We start from the raw sequence: 18,907 nt of genomic DNA on the forward strand, positions 1-18,907 counted from the left end.
GCTCTTCTTTTTTCGATGCCAGCTGGATTGCTCTGGAACCTTCTCTCCGAAAGAGAGAATAAAAATTGAAAATAAATAAAAAACACTTGTACTGAGCGAACAAGCGCTGTGAAAGATCTCTTGGCTCGCACGCCTCGAGCCGTGTGATGTCCTTTTGCCAAGGTTGGCTGTAATGCTCCGAAACCTTTGCTGACGAAAGAGAAAATAAAAAAATTCAATAAACAATAAAAATTAAAAAGAAACGAATAAAAGATAGCAGTCTGTAACTGCAGTTTGTGATGCCTAAGTAGAAAATAAACAAATCTTAAAGCAAAGAACAAAAATAAAATAAATACCAAAAGTAAATGTGTAAGAAAATAAGGAATAAAGATTAAAAACTGAGATGTCTGTAACTGCAGTTCTTGCCACAGAACCAAAAAAAAAGGGGTGAGGGGAAGAAAACTGGAAAAGACATTAATGCAGAAAGAACAAAAACAATTAAAAAATTACAATAGACATTAGTCTGAAAGTGTACGTACATACATGTGTCTCTCAAATTCATTGCATCATTATACTGCAAAATGAAAACACAAGTGGAGCTGCGCTCACGTTTCGTCTTAGTATCATAATTGTAATGTTTTTTTTTTCCATTTCTTCTTTGAATGTGTTGGCCGCCACTTTTGGTTCAGGCGAGCACTGCACCTGCATGTGGTGGCACCCCCCTGGCAATCGAAATACTTATGCAACTATAGCAGACTAGCTGGGCTACGCGAGTACTTCATGGTCCGCATCAGCTTTGTCCTGCATTGGCTTGACCTCTGGATGGAGGTTGTGCATTTTGAAGTGGCTTCAATTAACTAAATGCCAAACGACGTCTGCCATGGCATCCAGCTTGCGAGGCTCGTCGAAGAGAGCTAGCATACACTGGCAAGCATACCAGTCGTGTTAAAGACAATATGCACTGCCTAGTACTGTCATACTGTGCTCGGTTCGAAACAAGTGGCCAACTTGTGCACGTAGTACACGAAAGAGCACACTTGTACGTGAAACATATGCTTGTATAACGAAAATGGTATGCAGATGACCGGAAGTGCACACACCATATCCTTTATTTTTATTTTTTTTAAAATAGAGACCAAGGACATTATTCAGATCATGAATCATCCAATGCTGCATATTGTCTGCCCGCGAACAGTGCGGTTTGCCCAGGAGAGACAGAGCAATTGTTGGCTTTCACACAAAATTGTGAATTCCCTGCAGCGTGCAGTGCAATATTTGGCTTGCGTGTTCATAGGAGCCTTGACTCTAGATTGGTAGTGTTTTCAGACTCTGTTCAAAAAGTGGTGCAGGGCCCCTGCGGACCTCGAATAAACTATATTTGAATGCAATATTCCAGATCTGGTGGTCTAGTTGGTTAGTGATTGAGATACGGCAGCACTCAGTCAAAACATGGATAATGTTAAAGAATAAACACAGCTCCTGTGTTTGTCAATTTGCCAGTGTCATCCATATTTCATTGTGCATTGCTATATCCCATCAAAACAGCCTGTACCTGAAAATGAGTTCACCTGATAGAATGGACTAGGCACACCTCACCTCTGGCACTCAAAAGGAGTGGAGAAACAGGCACACAAGTCATACTTGCTTGGCAGATTTCAAGTCTAGTGCCTTGTGGGTGGTACTACCTGGTGGCCCTTGAAGTTCGCCACTTGCAATACCACAGCACATCTACGCCTCTCGTCCAGTTGCAAGAGTTTTCACATGAAACATTGCCGAACTCTTTACTTTTTAGACTGCACTATCTTAGCTGAAGTACGTAGTTTCTAAGTGGAGTTGCTAGATAATGCACATTCATCGTTGCAACATGCAGGAACGTAAAAAAAAAGAAACGTCTTTTCAACTTGTTTATTCACCATCAGCTGAAAACATTTAAATAAAACACTGGTGCCAGCCTCCTTGACTATTGAAAGCCACTGTGCATCGAGTGACTCTTGTTCTCTGTGTGCAACACAACAAGCAAAATGCTGCTGGTGGCAGTGATCACGACACTAAGATGCAGCCTATGATGGACAAAGAAAACGAAAGTTATTGCTACGCCTGCTAGCTTTTACACCAAGCATTCTGCAACACACTGCTGCTCAGCACTTAACATCTACATAATAACTGACATGAGCACCATCTTACAACAGCTGAATGAAACAAGTGTACAAGTATACACATTCACTACATTACAGGGTCCTGACCAGCAAAGCTGCTGTGCCAGAGTGAAGGTGGGGGAGAGAGGAATACACTGATTTCCAGATCTGGAATGCAAGGTGAAGACTGGGCCGGCCCCAGATGACTGGAGAGTGCAGCCAACTTGACTACTTGGAATCGGTGCCTTGTCTTCCATCACGCGGGTAAAATTCCTGCAGCAGTGACTGGGGAATTCGCTTCAGCATCTCCTTGGGGAATATGCGCAGCAACTGCCATCCAATGTCCAGAGACTCAAAGATTGTTCTGTTTTCGTAGCTTCCTGCACATGTACAGACGAGGTTACTGTCAAAAAGTGCAAAAAGGCTAAATGATTTTGCTACAGAGACAGCTGCACAGCCAGTGTACTTTCGGCTGCATGGTGGCCAATATTTACTGGCTCTTGAGAATGCAATGCTGTTCAATTACATTTTTAAAAAACTTGACACAGTCTTTGAAAGCCTGACAACAATGGCAAGGTTCTTCCTTTGATTAAGTGTGTCACTCCTTAAAAGCAAACACAAACCAGGATGCAGCCAGCAAAGCTGATCTTGCAGGCAGTTTTATAGCGTGGACTACACTGGTAGCATGTTGGCTTTTCTTTCCCTATCATTTTAATTAGCTAAAAAAGATCAGAATTTCTTTCCTTAAAAATAAAAATTTCAATTGACTTCTGCTTTTCTTAGTTTCACTGAATGGCTCCTTCCTTGTAGGCTGATTTTATGAAGGGAACAGTCTGAAAAAGAAATCAATCAGCACACACTAAATGATCACGAGGCTTACCATGTTGAGAACTTTTACATGAACAAAAATACACACTTTCAAAGAAATTACCATCTCTAAACAAAAGGTAGAACTCAATGTTTTGGGGCCAACTCTACTGCTTCTAGTAGGGATGTGCGAATATTCGAAATTTCGAATATTTTTCGAATAGTTTTTGCTATTCGATTCGATTCGCACTGAAATTTTACTATTCGAACTATTCGAACTTCCCAAAAACAAATACAGTCAACGTCCGATTGAAAGTGGCCCCTTCAGATTTTCAATATGCTTCACCTCATCACACCCCGGTATTGCGGCAAAGCTGCCTTTCAAGCTCCAGTTACAGTCGAAACTTTGCCAAGAGCACAGTCAACGTCCGATTGGAAAGTGGTCCCTAGATTTTCAATATGCTTCACCTCACACCACCGTATTGCGGCAAAGCTGCCTTTCAAGCTCCGCTACGGTCGCAAATGTATTAACTCAAGAAAACGCTGGTTCGAACATGGAGATGAAAGATGTGGCAGAGTTGGGGGCTCAATATGCTGTTTTGGGCCTGAAATTGGGCAGGAAGTCCGAAAAATCGAACGCCGAAGCTTTTTAGCATCCAAAGTGTCAGACGTTCTTATATATCGACGTCTATGAGGCAGATTTGGAACTTCGGACTTGAAGAGAGCACACCCTTGTCCGCCACATCAGTTGGGCTTCCACAGAAGTTGAAAGAGGAAGAGAGGTTGAGGAAATGGCATCTTTGCCTATCACTGTGTAAAGTGTTGTCGGCAACACTCTGGTTGCACCAAATCATGTACATAAATACAATTCGGCCTCTACATTGGCTCATTCTTGATAAGACAACTATGAAACACCACCCCGCCAGTGCTTCATCAACCTAGCAAAAAGAAACGCTTTCATGTTGCATAAGGATATGCTTAGGAATCCTCTCTAACTTTTTTTTTCTGCAATTTCGCTTCGTATTAGAAAAATATTTAGAAATATTCGAGAAATATTCGAAAAATATTCGATTCGATTCGCACTCACACTTCAATATTCAAATTCGCTTCGCACCCAAAATTTTGCTTTTCACACAGCTCTAGCTTCTAGGGGTCAAGGGGGCCCAGAAATGTCGGGCATATCAAATATCATGTTTTAATTGGAGACATTAACTTTTTATTTAGTCCAACCAGACAGGTGCCGTCAAAATGTCTGGCATCCACTTTACACAATTTTTTATATATATGTAGGGTAGGATGGAGAAGGCCAACCAATTCCAATTGAGCAAGTTTACTCCTCCAGTTCATTCAATGGTCTTTTACTTGCCTCAGACTGATTTTCACTGACAACTTTAGCACTGCTTTTGACAGGGTGCTTGAAATTTGCCTTACAACCTTGGATGAAGTCACCTGTTGTGCAATATATGGAGCTTCTTCACTTCTATTAGATGCATCAATCATGACTATCCGGCATGTCAGTGCATACTGCATGCCAGATTTCCTGGTGCCATGGTAAATGCAGTTTCACACACACAATATCAGCTGCAATATGCATGCTGGCATTAACAAAATAAAAGTAAGGGAAGCGAGCTTCTCTCCTGCACGAAGGCATTGTGGGTAAGCCAGCTCCGAGAGTTTTTTTTTCAGTGAGCTATTGAAAGCATGCAAGCTCGTATGCATGATAAATTACTAAGGTCTACTCTAAGTACTGTGCACGTTTAACGAATAAATGGCAATGTAATAGACTAAAGATGAGACGGTAAATGATGAAACTCTAGGTACCACCAAGCAGTATAAGATCTTGCATCAGTTAGGGCAATGTATATATATTAGTGAGCATGTTTAGTACTCAGAACTTGGATAGCTTGAAGGCAAAACGGAAGCTTATAATAACTAAGCTCATGACAAAGCATGTTGCTTCACACAAAGTGCACAGCAAACGTTCGCATGCCCTTCGACAATAAAGGATAGCCCACACCATAATGTCTAAAAATGATTCTTCCATTAGTGAACAAGGAATACTTATCCTGAACATCAGCTGTATGTGAACTCTTACCTTGGGAGATAAAGTTCTTTTCGAATTTCGTAAGGAACTCCAGATACAGCAAGTCCTCGGCGCTCAGAGCTTCCTCTCCAACAACGGCCTTCATTGCTTGTACATCTTTCCCAATGGCATAGCAGGCATACTGCACAAAGGAATGAACAAGACTTGGAGATCACCTTCGAACCCTGTTTTCAACTACACAGACTAGACAAAAATCATTGCCCAATTCATTGCATAGATCTTTCCAACTTTCCACACGACACTTCACAGGTTGTGAAGAAAAGGATTACGCAGATTATGAAAACATTACGAGAGGTTTTCAGCGAGTAGCTAGCTATCTAGCCTTCTTTGTGGATGCACACGGTGTTACCAGGTGATGTATTGTGTCCATGTGATGAGGGCTTATGTGCAACGACAGCGATGGCATCACACAAACAATGACAGACATTTTTCTTTTCTTTCCCCGGCATTTAGAAAGTGAATCGTTACAGTGCAAAAATACTGTTCTAGATAACTCTCGTGCAATGTGCAATTGGTCTAGTAATCACACCTCATTTAAAAAAAAACCTTTTGATTTACATAACTAGCCACTTCAATTTATAAAACTTGCAAGAAAATTTTAATTGATGTCCTCATTATATTAAAGGGACACTAAAAAGAAAACGGTATTTTGCGTATTAGCAAATTACAATTTCACAATACTGAAAACACCACTCTTACCACGAGAAGACTCTTGGTAAGCGAGAAAATGCACGAAAAGAAAATATGGGTAGCGATGCCGCCTTCAATTTCCCACACCAAATGTCGCGACAGATTTTGACGCCGTCTGCTAGGTCATACGCAATTCCTAGTCAGTAAAAATGAATCACATCGTCCTCTGAGGGGGTTATAAACTTGACCTACCAAGTTTCGGGAAATTTCACTGAGCCAATGCCACCGAAATACGAAAAATACACTTTGAAATCCGTGACGTCACGTACGGAGATTTCGGTGCAAAATTTAAAAATGAAACTTAGACCTTGATTTTATCCTCTATTAACAAACTTATGATGGTGAAATTAAGGACATCAAGAGTTCTCGGGGTACAATTTATAAATCTAAACCGATTCATTATTTCACTATAGGGTCCCATCAAACCAAATACTTGAAGCACATACTGCAATATCCTTGTACTTTATAACTGAGCACAAGACATGGTAAATCAATTCTTTATTTTAAATGGAACAAACAGTACAAGTACTTCCACAGGCCATACCATCTCACAAAACGAAATTGCACTTTTACCCATCTCCAAAAATATATACAGGGTGTTCAAATGAAAAGGTACGAAACGACACTGTGGGTATAAATGAAGATATTATTGAAAGTATAGACTATGTTCCTGATCACAATGACCCCACTGACGAGCTGAAGGATTCCTTGTCCCAGGATTCCTGTGGCCATGACGATACCCTGTCCTTCACAGTGTCCTTGAGTTCGTCACATGGAAATCGCAGGCGATGAATGGTGGTAGGTTTAATACCTGTCCGCTGTCGAAAATCATTTAATGCCCCTGCTACTCCTCAATCATCGAATTTTGCAATGTGAACACCATCCTGTTCTCACCTGCACTGCCGCGTCAATTGGACGGCACTCTTTATAAGAGCCTCTGCTCTCTACTGCGCATGCGGGCGCCCCCGCATGCTCCGATCAACGGCAGAGACTCCAATCGCATCCCTAGATGTCTCGCTACATTTTCCCATAGCGGCATAGGCATCTAATGGTCATGTCGTTACGACATTTCGTAGTTTTTCATTTGAACGCCACCTGTACATTACGTAAAAGTAACTAGTGTTGGCTAATGTGAAAATAACACTTGCCAATTGGTTAGAGACATCAGCATGGTCCTTCCTCGTCATGCCTTCTCCGATGGCAGATTTCATAAGTCGAGACAGTGATGGCAACACATTGATGGGTGGATAGATCTAAAAAAGGAAAGATTGCCACTTTCACACTCTGAATTCCGATATTGCACAGCAGGTGAAAGCACCACACTGACCTGCCGGTTGTGTAACTGCCGATCAACGTACACTTGACCCTCTGTGATGTAGCCTGTCAAGTCGGGTATGGGGTGAGTGATGTCGTCGTTGGGCATTGTTAAGATGGGAATCTGTGTGATGGAGCCATGGCGCCCCTCTACACGTCCAGCCCGCTCATATATTGTGGCCAAGTCAGTGTACATGTAACCTGGAAAGCCACGTCGACCAGGGACTTCTTCTCGGGCAGCAGATACCTCTCGCAAAGCTTCTGCATATGAAGACATGTCTGTGAGGATAACCAGCACGTGCTTCTCACACTGGTAGGCCAGAAACTCGGCAGTAGTCAGGGCAAGACGTGGTGTGATGATCCTCTCAATACTGAAAAGTAAAAAGGCCATAACAATGAGCAAGTATACAAATGAGAAAGGCACTTCTCTGTCTAGCTACAATGGGCATTTAAAGTGCAAAAAACACAATTACAGTAGTTTGTCTGACATTACTTTCATTTAGGAATGAATATTCATCTCTCATCTGTTACATCATCTACCATTCATCTCTTTGCAGACTGTGTTATTTTTCGGGAAATTACTAACGATAATGACGTCAACGTATTACAATCTGACCTTAACGCTACATCTAACTGGTGTGAAAATTTGCTAATGGACCTAAATATTAAAAAATGCAAAATCATGCGTGTATTCAGAACTTCCACAACCTCTCCTCCTTACTATCTCAATAACATTCCTCTCGATTCTGTTAACTCTTACAAATATCTTGGAGTTCACATCACCTCTAATCTAAACTGGTCACCACATATTGAATACATTAACAATGCTAACCGCATGCTTGGTTATTTACAACGTAACTTTTCTAATGCTCCATGTGGCTTAAAATTGCAGCTTTATAAAACACTAATACGGTCCAAGCTAGAATATGCAACAGCCGTGTGGGACCCCAGCTACGACAATTTAATAACTTCCCTTGAACTAGTACAGAATAACTCCGTTTTATATTGTCTAACTACAACAGAACTGCGAGCATAACAACTATGAAAACTTCCCTTGCACTCCCTTCTCTAACATCTCGTAGAAAAGTTTCTCGTTTAACTCTATTACACAAGGTATATCACCATTCATCCCTGCACGACCAGCTACTTCTTCGCCCACAGCACATATCCCGCCGCATTGATCACCATCACAAAGTAGGCATCCCTTCATGTAACACGAAAACTTTCTTCACTTCATTCTTGCCACGTACATCAAAGGAGGGGAACAGACTTCCCGGTGACATTGTTTCCAAAGTGATAATCACTTGTTCCGTACTGCATTAGCCAGCATTGTATGATTAGGCTTTTTTTTGTATTAGCTAACAATGTATAATTATGTTCTGTGATGTGTTAGTACTGTATGTATTAGCTAACACTGTATTATACCAGTTTCAGTTGTATGATCCTACTGTATTCACTGCTTTTTGTTTTGTTTTTTTTTTTCCTGTTCAATGAATTTTCTGTAATCCACCCCCCTCTGTAATGCCACTTGGCCCTGAAAGTAAAATAAATAAATAAATATACGAGAGTTCCATAATGTACTTGACTAAAATCAATAAATGACAAATGATTAAATGTGGATTTTAGCCAATGCTGTTGTATATCCATAGCTCCTGTGTTCAAAAGGTATGTCACAGCTACATTTATTGTCTAATGCAGTATTGTCAAAGTTCTATGTCCCTCACAAATAGCTGGTATGTGCTGCAAACAGCCTGCAGCTATGCATTAGAACAGCTTTTGCAGAGTCCAGGTGTGCTGCTCTATTTAATGCTAATTTCATCCCATAATGCTGATGACTCGAACTACTCAAACGTGCAAGTATCTGCATGAACCCAATCTTACCAATAATATGCTCATGGAGTAGCACCATCACCACCTTAAAATGGCAACCAACTTATGGGATATCTATGCAATAGTCCTGCCCCTCATCCTGCTTAGTATCAAATGCATGAAGAAGTCTTACTTGATGCACTATAGGCTAAATTAGTCATGCACACTTCTCTGCCAGCAAGGTCGCTTTTCCTGCTCACTCTCCTTGCTACTACACGCAACAGCTTTGTGCCCTCTTTACAAACATTCAGCCCTGGCAAACTTGTTCAGAAAATTCTTTCCAAATATATATAAGATTTTGTACCTTGCGTCATGTACTCGTGTGTTGCCAGCTAAGGCTAAACATCTTTTTCACACATCCACATTTTAAATTCTGGAGTTTTCAAATGCCAGCGCCACAATGCAATTATGAGGAACCCTGTAGAGAGTGATTCTGTATTAATTTTTACCACCTAGGAATCTTATCTGCAACTAAACCCAAGTGCATAATGGTTTGAAACACGTTAATGACGAATTGTGCGAAAGACATTGGGGACGAGAAAGGAACACGAGATGGGTGCAGTCTCGTGTACTTATCTCATCCCTTGTGTTTTTCATGCAAGTTGTCATTAGTATGGAATACAAGCACTCAGTTATTCTAAAACAGATGTCAATTTGCTATAGCACATCAGCAAACTGCACAAAGTGATAACAAATGGACAAAGGGTAATCAGACGCAATGTTTTGTCTTTGGTACCACGTAATGCAGTCACCTGATATGAATTACCACCAACCAGGCCTATCAAGGACCACATATGCAAGTTAAAGGAACACTGAAGAGAACTAGTAAGTCAGTGCACATTAATAAAATATTATTTGAAGGCTATACTGTCATTAATGTCACAGTAACTAAGTTGATAATTACAAGAAAAAAATGAACACACTGTCATTCTTGAATTTTTTTTCTGAAAGTCCAGGTTCTGTACATTAGTGCGACATCACAGCTTTCAAATATTTTTGTACCTGGACCACGTTGACTTAGTGAAACTTTCTGAAAAATGAGATATTCAGCCTTTGTCTCTTTCAGAGCTCAAAGTAGTCTATTTGTACCAACAAATAATTATGGTTCGGCCCCAGTAGACACCTAATCAAAGTCAAAGCAAATAAACGTGGAAACTTCAAGCCGGTGTTGCTAGACTTGCCACCCGTCTTTCCTTTTTGTGCATTTACTGGCTTACTAAGCTACTTTCCACAGTAAGAATGGCATACTTGGTACTGTACAAGGGTAATCTGTTAATACATGCAACATCATTTTTTCTGCTTAGCATCCATAAAGAACTGTAGCTCAGTGACAGACAGCCCCTGAATAGACTTCAGCATCAGCGAACTTCAGCTATGTTCAGCATGGATAGCTGATGTCACACGCTATGCTGCTTATGTGCAGACATCATTACGACCCTTCCTATGTTGTGGTTCTTACACTTGAACTATTGGCTTGGCGTTCAGTGATCCCAACAACTGCTTCGATGTGTGCCACCATTAGGCTACGATTGAACACATTTAGGCATTTACAGGCACACGAAATTTCTGAAGTGTAGCCTTCATTATCTCAGCTCATGGGCCCTCTTGCAGAGTACTGAAAGACTAATATAGTAGTCAAAGCAGTGGTATTTCCACATTTATGGCTTTCATACCAGTATCTTGAAACTTCAAAAATTCCAGCCTTCGAATAATCATTTATGCTAATGACATCCATCGCAATGACATTGCACAAGACATGTGGCCAGCAGATACTGGCACATCATAAAGGATTAGCTATTTCTCGACCTATGTCAGGTGTCGGCAACCTGCAGCCCACGTGGCAGTATTATGCGGCCCCTGGCACAACGTCAGAAACCCTCACCCTCCCTTGTCACTCCCTACCTCAAGGCCGACATGGCAGTTTTGACCTCAAATCGGGTTTTTGTTTGTAATCTATGTTTGTAAATTGTAACCTTGTGACATGCGTGCTGAAAATAAACATGATTTCTATTCCCGTTTTTTACATTATTATCAATTACAATTCACCAAAATTTTTCTCTTTGCCTGCAAGGACCCCCCCCCCCTGTTTAACCGTGCGGCCCCCCCCCGCTGTGTCTGCTTCATGCAACTTGGCCCTCCAACTCAAAAGGTTGCCGACCCCTGACCTATGCGATCACTAACTGTAGCCATTAACGTCACAGCCTCTTTAACATCACAACATAATTGGCGCTCATAAAAGTCTAAAACTGATAGAAACAAAGCACTACTTGCCGAGCCAAAAACAAATATTTTCTACTGTGACTACAGCATCGATTGCTACATAATTACAACAATGACAGTATTTTTTCATGTATGTCATTTGTTGGCATAGGCACGAACAGGACAGAAAAGACTAAGGATATATTTTGTACACTTTTCTTAAACCAGAGCAATGCAAATATAGAGCTCCGATGTTGAGGCTGTCAAACACGTTGAGTATTTTCTCAAACTTTGTAACAATAGAGAAAAATTTTAAGCATTAGAGACATCAGGTGCAAAACTTGACTTGCTTGTACACAGCTCACAATTCTGAGCTTTCCAAGTTGCCTCATTTTATTCCTTGAGGCACAATGTCCACAATTGTGGACACAAATTTTTGCCAGTTCTTTGGACAAGTGGCCAAGAAAGAGCATGATACATTGTGCATAGGATGAATTAAACCTTCAGCACAGTCAATATGTCTTGACTTAACCTCAAAGTGCTGCATCTGACAGTAGCCGATCACTTTGGCAAAGGCAATATGATGTTCGAGAGGTCATTCGCTGTGCTGAGTTCCGGCACCAAAGTCAAAAGTACTATTTTTTATTTTTTGCTCGAACAAATACAACCAAAAACGAATTCCACATGCATTTCGAGCCTATGATTTTATTTTTATGTAAAAAAACGAACATGTCTTACTGCAGAATAAAATATTTAATTAAAATTAATCCAAGAGAGTTGCGAGTTGGGCTGGTTGGAACAAATCATTTCATCACTGACATTAATTAGCCATGATTAATTACTGAAAGTCACACAAAACAACATACTACTTAATTTTCTTTCTTGGAATTGTAATATCAATTGTGTCTTGGAATTATGTGAATGTGACATTTGAAGACAGTCCATCATAATTCATGCCTGAAGAGGTTATTCAGGAACAGAGAATTGCATTCTAAAGAAAATTATTCACCAAGATAAGCAGGAGTTAAAGCTGCATACTGAGCTCATAACCAGTAATTAATGAAATGTAGAGTTTTATCAGAAAGAAATAACCATCACTTCACTGCACCACTCTTGTGCTCACAGGCGCGCCTTTTATTCACAGTACTTCGTAGGTATGCCTGTTGGGGCAGCAGTGGCACATAAAATTTGAGTACTGGCGTGCCTTTCACATAGGTAGTGGACCGAATACATGAGCTCAGTTTTCGTGCACAAGATTCAAGTGCTTTTTTTTTTAATTGATAGACGCAAACAAAATGTGCATGCAAGGAATATTTTCAGGCGCCTTTGAAAATAGGCATATCAAAGCAAACACACACTCAAGCGATGCAGAGAAGTCCAACAAATAAAATCATGCCAACATATCTGAACTAGGCTACAACAGCCATCCCGGCATATTTTTAATGTCTTACGTTGGGTCATTTGCAAGGTTCAGGAACAGACACACATTCTCCATGGAGCCATTTTCTTCAAAGTCCAGCTTGAAAAATCTTGCAGTTTCCATGTTCACCTGTAAAGAACCAGATTACCTGCAGTTCAACAAGCATAACATACGTTACTAATGACTAGTAGTACAGTGGCTCAAAACAGTCAAGCCAATCTACATAGACACACTAAGCATTCTCTGTGGCAAAATGGCAGCATTTTAGCTTGCAGATATACAATTTTTACGAAATAAACCAACTCTTAAACAGTAGGTATGCTTACACCCATCGCAGCGAAAACAATAGGCAAAGTTGTCTTCTGAAGAATCGAGGACACTTTTCCCAGGAACCTTCACAAGGCCACCTTGACGACAGATCTGGGCAGCAATCTGCAAGCACCACCAATGGTCAGCAGCTGCATCTATGCCCATACATGTGCAACTACAAATACACATACATCATTGTGAGGAAGACCAGCTGCAGAGAAGATTGGAATTTTCTGGCCACGGGCAATACTGTTCATGACATCAATGGCAGAGATCCCAGTTTGAATCATTTCCTCCGGATAGATACGAGACCATGGGTTGATAGGCTGGCCTGCAAAAAAAATGAAATTGGCTCTTAGTAGTAAGTTAACAGAGAATGACATCACAACTCCTCACCCTGGATATCGAGGAAGTCTTCAGCCAACACTGGAGGACCTTTGTCGATAGGTTTGCCGGAGCCATTGAATACCCTGCCTAAAACAAGATGAGCATGATACAATGAAACACTTTTCAGCCAGGCCTAGAGAATAAGCACTTACCAAGCATGTCCTCAGACACTGGGATTCGTAAAATGTCTCCAGTGAATTCGCAGACAGTGTTTTTGGCATCAATACCGGATGTGCCTTCAAACACCTGGAGAAAAAAAAAAAAACATGCCAATGGATCAGCACACCCCTACGTGTGCAACTATTAGCTCATGAAACAAGGAATGTACAGTACGGTTCACTGTTAAAGGGAACACTCGAATGAGCAACTCATTTTGTTGGCCCCTTAACGGTTAGTGGATGTGGAAACATTGTTTGTGCACGTTACTAGTCTATCATAAGGGTTCGGAACTGTCAACCACCAGTAGTGTTATGCAAATCTAAGCCATTATGCTTTTGTAGGCGAGCAAAATCTGGACATATCCGAAACGCAAGTGTTCCCTTTAACAGTGAACCCGTCTGTACAGTACATTAAGCCAAATTAGTTCAGGATGAAACTGTGGATAAGATGAATGGACAATTGCAAGTCGAATGGCAAAGAGCAAGACCTTGCTATTTATCTACTCCTTGGAAGATCTTCATAGCACCAATCTTGCCTTTACTATTACATTGTGCTCTTCAGCAATAATGGCGACAAACTGTGAAAAAATTATTGAAGACCTCGGTTGGGAAAGTTAAAAGTAGGGCAGGGGAGCCTGCTCATATAAAGGAAATTCATTGTAGAATAAAGATGGGCTGGAGCACATATGGCTGACATTCCCAAATCATGACTGGAAACTTACCGCTGTCCCTAAAGTGGAAAGTGCACAATTATTGCATTTTGTCAGCACTAACAAATTGGGTAGACACTTGGATGATAATAAGGAAATTCGAGAGAATCTTAAGGAGCATGTAGTGCGTCATGGAACGGAAAATGAAAGGTGCAATATTAAGAGATTTGGACAGCAGAATGGATCAGAGAACAAACAGGGGTAGCTGATATTTTATTTGACATTAAGCGAAAAAAAATGGACCTGCGCAAGCCACATAATGCATAGGACAGGTAACCAATGGACAGTTAAGACTAATAGAATGGATACCAAGAAATGGGAAGTGCAGCCAAGGATGGCAAAGGATAAGGAGGAGTGATGAAATTAAGAAATTTGAAGGCATAAAATGTTATCAGCTAGAGCATGACAGGGGAAATTAGAGGCAATTGGGAGATACCTTTGTCCTGCAGTGAAAAAAAGTTGGCAGGCTAATGATTATAATTATCATTACATTTAAAAGTCTTTGCTGCAGTATATAATAACTTGGCTGTACTGATAAAACGGTACAGCTGGTCATCGAAGTTGAGCAAAATCTACAAGTGAAACAAAGTGCAACAATGCTTCTTGACGAAATACCCACACTGAAGGGGCAAACACCACATGGTAATAAAACAACAGACGACATGGTAGTATAGTGACTTGTTTTGCATGTTTGATAACATGTTTGAGACAGAGGTTATAAAAACAGTTTTTGAAAAAAGGAAATTGTTTCCAGTCTCATGGATGCAAGCACACATAAAAAAAGTGAAACTTCTTTGATGTGGTAAGCAAACTTGTTTAGTCACCACACAACACTGTTACCAAAAAAGTGCATTATGGCACTGTTTGATAGTAGAGAATGAACTACTGCGCTGACACTGCCCTTGGAGACAGAGTGGCACACCAGAGGGCTGTGCCACTCAATCTCAAGGCTGTTCGAATACAAAAGCATGACAATGAGTGGTGGAATGTGAACAGGAATCCTATGAGTGTGGCAGTGCAATTGAAGTGTAATTTGAACAACGAAAAGGAGGGAGGGGTAGCAAGGACATAGTAACTTGGTTGCCGACAGCTACGAAGTTAGCGCGCCCATAATTTAGAATTAGAGAAATATTCAGCAGTAGATGCACATAATAGCAGACACATTCCATACATTTTATAAGACACGTTGCAGGGGCCATTAAAAAAATTATGTTTAATTTGAGCTAACCTTGCAGAACTAAGCAGCTTAGTGCCATGAAGCAGCAAGACAAGGAACTGCTTTCCTTAGCACTTTATACAAAGTGTACTGAAGCGTCATAGGAATTTACACTTCGGTTATGTTTACTAAACTTGGTGCTGATGGAAAAAACTGCACAGCTTCACCGACCATCCTCCAGAAAAAAAAAAAAAAGCTGGCAGCTGGTGTCAAACTGGCATTTACAATTAATCATATTAAAGAACAAGAAACGACAAGCATGCAACATGTTAGGCCATTATTTAACAGCCTTTAGCAACCGATTACAACACTGCACATGATTTAAGAAAAATGGGCTGTGTGGTTTATCATGCTTGATGTCCCACAATATGCATAAAATTGTCAAATGCAGTTCATTCAGTGATTGTTCAGGTACCGAGTTCTAGCAGCTTCAACAAGTAATGCACCTCTCTAGATGACCTCAAGAAGGTCATTTCATGCAATGCTCCATTAAACGCTTTACGCATTCAGTATTTTTTGTTTTTATACAAAGGACAACAACTAAATGGCAACTCTTCTTATGACCTGCTAGTGCCACATTGTGTAACTATTTCATCTCCATTTACCTTAATATTATCCTATTCTGGCACTGAATGCACAATTGTTCATGCCCTATAGCCTAGTGGTCGCTGTCACTGAAGAATTAAATATTCATAATCTGTTGTGCAGCTGTATGCTTTCTACGATTATGAAGATACAAGGAATGTGGTGGAACTGAAATTTTCAATGAAAAGCATGAAATGATGCCAGAAAAATTATCCATCACATCAGGTGGTCAATGATGGTAAAAATGGCAGTGTGAAGGCAGCTCAGCCAACGAATAAGGGCGACAGGAATGGAAAAATGAAACTGACTGCTACAGTCAACATGCACCTCAGAAAACAACATGGCACTGACTTAAAGGAGAAACTGGAAAATGTGTGCAAGGAGGCGTGCTTTCATAAAAGCCTCTATCATTTAAGTGCAAAACAAACATATTAAATGGGCAAAAATAAAGATGACGATTTATACCTGTACAACAGCTTTTGACCCGCTGACCTCCAGCACCTGTCCAGTGCGGGCACTACCATCAGCAAGGACCAATTGAACAATTTCAGCATATTTTGGGAACTGCAAACAAAGGTTAAAAGATCATGAGGTGGAGTGCTGTCAAGAAGAATTTTTTTTCACTGTACTAGTAAGAACATGTTGAAAGCAAATGGCGATACGCAGGGACAGCAATGTAACCTATTTCTGTTCAGTAGCTACTGCCACAGAAGAGTTACAACAGATTTTAAGGTAATAAAAAAAAAGTGCTGCAGAACAAGCACATTTATCTAACTTAATGAAGCATGTCCACAATATTTACGTAATGATTACAGCAATGTAAAATTATGTGGTTCCACATAGTGTCCTCTCTCGCGATGGCAGAAACTGAACAGTACATGAGGAATATTTAAGGTAACTGGGACATTACTAAACTATTTCACGCTATGCGAGTTTTAAGTGTGCAGCAAAAGTTGCACATACAGAAACAATATTCGGAGTCAGAAATGTAATGCCAGCATCAAAATATAATATATATAATATATATATATATATATATATATATATATATATATATATATATATATATAACAATAAGCTGCGCACGACAACTGCTAGTTTAGCCCGGGTTTAACCAAGTCACAGTGCGTCAATTAAGCATAGAATCACCTTGACTTCATCCAAAATGACCAAGGGGCCGTTGACACCACAGACGGTCTTGTAGACTAGATGCAAAAAAAGAAAAGAAAGCGCCTTGTTACAAGAAAATTACCGACCCGAGAGGCACTTCAGTGAACTGCACAGTTAAACTGCCAAAATTGGACCAAAAGTCCAGCCAGAACAGTTAACACCAGAAGTTAGATATCAACCATGCGCGGTAGTTATTACTATCTAGTTCAAAAGTATTATTCCAGGAAGTAATCGAGGCCAGAATACGTAAACCGCGCACGAACTGCAAGTGGCATCGCATTACGGGCGTTATCCCGCGAGCAGGCACATGATATCCGCAGTCACATGACTATGGGCACAGTGCAAATGCTTTAGCTGTAAACTTTGCAAATGCTACTCTAATGTTTGCTGCGAACGACTGTAGGTTACGAAGAGTTTTTTAGCTGACTTTTGACCTCTGAAGTATCTATTCCACACAAAATCAAAGCGCGGTAGGCTCGATACTTGAGCAAATCGGTAGGCGTTGGACTAACAACAGCATACATTTGTGCTGCGGCTGAGTGTACGTAAGCAGTGCGGCTCGGAAGACTGTCTGGTTCGTAAAAAGGAAATGCTATTAAACATTTCTCATTACAGTCTTCCAACATTTATGGCAAGGTACACTAACCTGGCAGACTTCAATGTAATAAAACCTAAAGCAGTCGACAGGCACTGTTGGTGAGCTGCTTACCCAACCGTGGCTGAGAAATGTAATCTCTTGTGACGGCTAGAGCGTGCTCCCTGCTTGCGGCAACAGCTGATTTTGCATCGGGCATTTTCGTTGTAGCTTTTGGCGAACGGACTACGCTAACTCCAAACAACGCACTGGTTACTATCACACAGCTCAGAAACGGCACTTCGGCCGCAGTCTATACCCTCCAACCCAGCGACTGCTTCGTCATTCAGGGAGGGGCGCCGCCTGTTGTAAATCGTTGTAGGCGAGATTGCAGGCACCACGCACCGTGCACGTAACCAAGCCAAGCTGGCCAAGCGGAAGGCGCTCGCGGCAGCGTTGCCAGATGGTGAAATTCGGCACCAGATTGGGAAAATCTGGTGAAAATTGGGAGCTGCTGGTGTTGAGGTGCCAGAACGGCTACACCAGACAAAGTCTGGTGAAAAGTGGTGAAAAATGTTGAGGAATGGCTTGTCACTACAATTATTCTTATTTACACCGCGTTGTTGCCGACAACTTATTGGTCCTTCATCCACATCCCACGAGTAGTGTCAGTTTCTTGCTGCACTCAAATCTACAAACTCAAATCTCAAATCTACAAAATTTGATTTGATTTGAAACCAAAGCCGGCCGAGCAGGCCGATTGTGTGGTGAAGGTCGCGGGACAGTTCGCGAGCCTGCTGGATGCCACTCCGTTCTTTCCTCTTGTCTTCAGTAATGAAGTTTATTTTCTCCTTCTCCTTTTTTATGCATATGGCGACGGGCTCTAAGGAGGTTAAAAAAATTCTAGAGTGGAAGCATTTGTGGCGACACACTGCGCACAAACCGGCGCAGGCACCGCCTCGTCATTAGCCAGCCCGGCGTGACATGGCCGTATGCTGCACCACGCCTCCGATAAGGGACAGCGCCACCGCAGCGTCACCGGAGGCTTACGTCACCGACGGCTGCTATAAACCCGAGCTGCTAAGCTCGGAAATCATCATTCCTCCATTACCCGACTGAGCGCAGCGTCGCTATGCTCGCACCGCTGCTGCTACTACGCTAATAAACAGTCGTTATGTTTTATGTTGGGATGCGTCCTTCCATCGACACGGCATCCCACATCTGGTGACCCGGAAACCGAACAAACCGCACCGCTATGGCCGACCCGGAAGCCCTTGCCGC

The 18,907-nt window shown here is 41.3% G+C and overlaps 1 protein-coding gene across 1 annotated transcript; it reads right to left on the reverse strand.

Moving 5' to 3' along the window:
• Positions 1-1,869: 1,869 nt before the first annotated feature.
• Positions 1,870-18,013, reverse strand: LOC119379120 (V-type proton ATPase subunit B-like). Its single transcript, XM_037648301.2, is given in 13 exon segments — positions 1,870-2,494; positions 5,017-5,146; positions 6,864-6,968; positions 7,043-7,400; positions 12,549-12,646; positions 12,844-12,864; positions 12,866-12,949; positions 13,018-13,157; positions 13,223-13,300; positions 13,366-13,459; positions 16,348-16,446; positions 17,032-17,087; positions 17,762-18,013. Coding segments are annotated over 13 exon segments (1,500 nt in total). The 5' UTR covers positions 17,847-18,013; the 3' UTR covers positions 1,870-2,342.
• Positions 18,014-18,907: the final 894 nt, after the last annotated feature.

This window comes from Rhipicephalus sanguineus, chromosome 1 (assembly GCF_013339695.2).
Source record: "Rhipicephalus sanguineus isolate Rsan-2018 chromosome 1, BIME_Rsan_1.4, whole genome shotgun sequence".
NCBI lineage: Eukaryota > Metazoa > Arthropoda > Arachnida > Ixodida > Ixodidae > Rhipicephalus > Rhipicephalus sanguineus.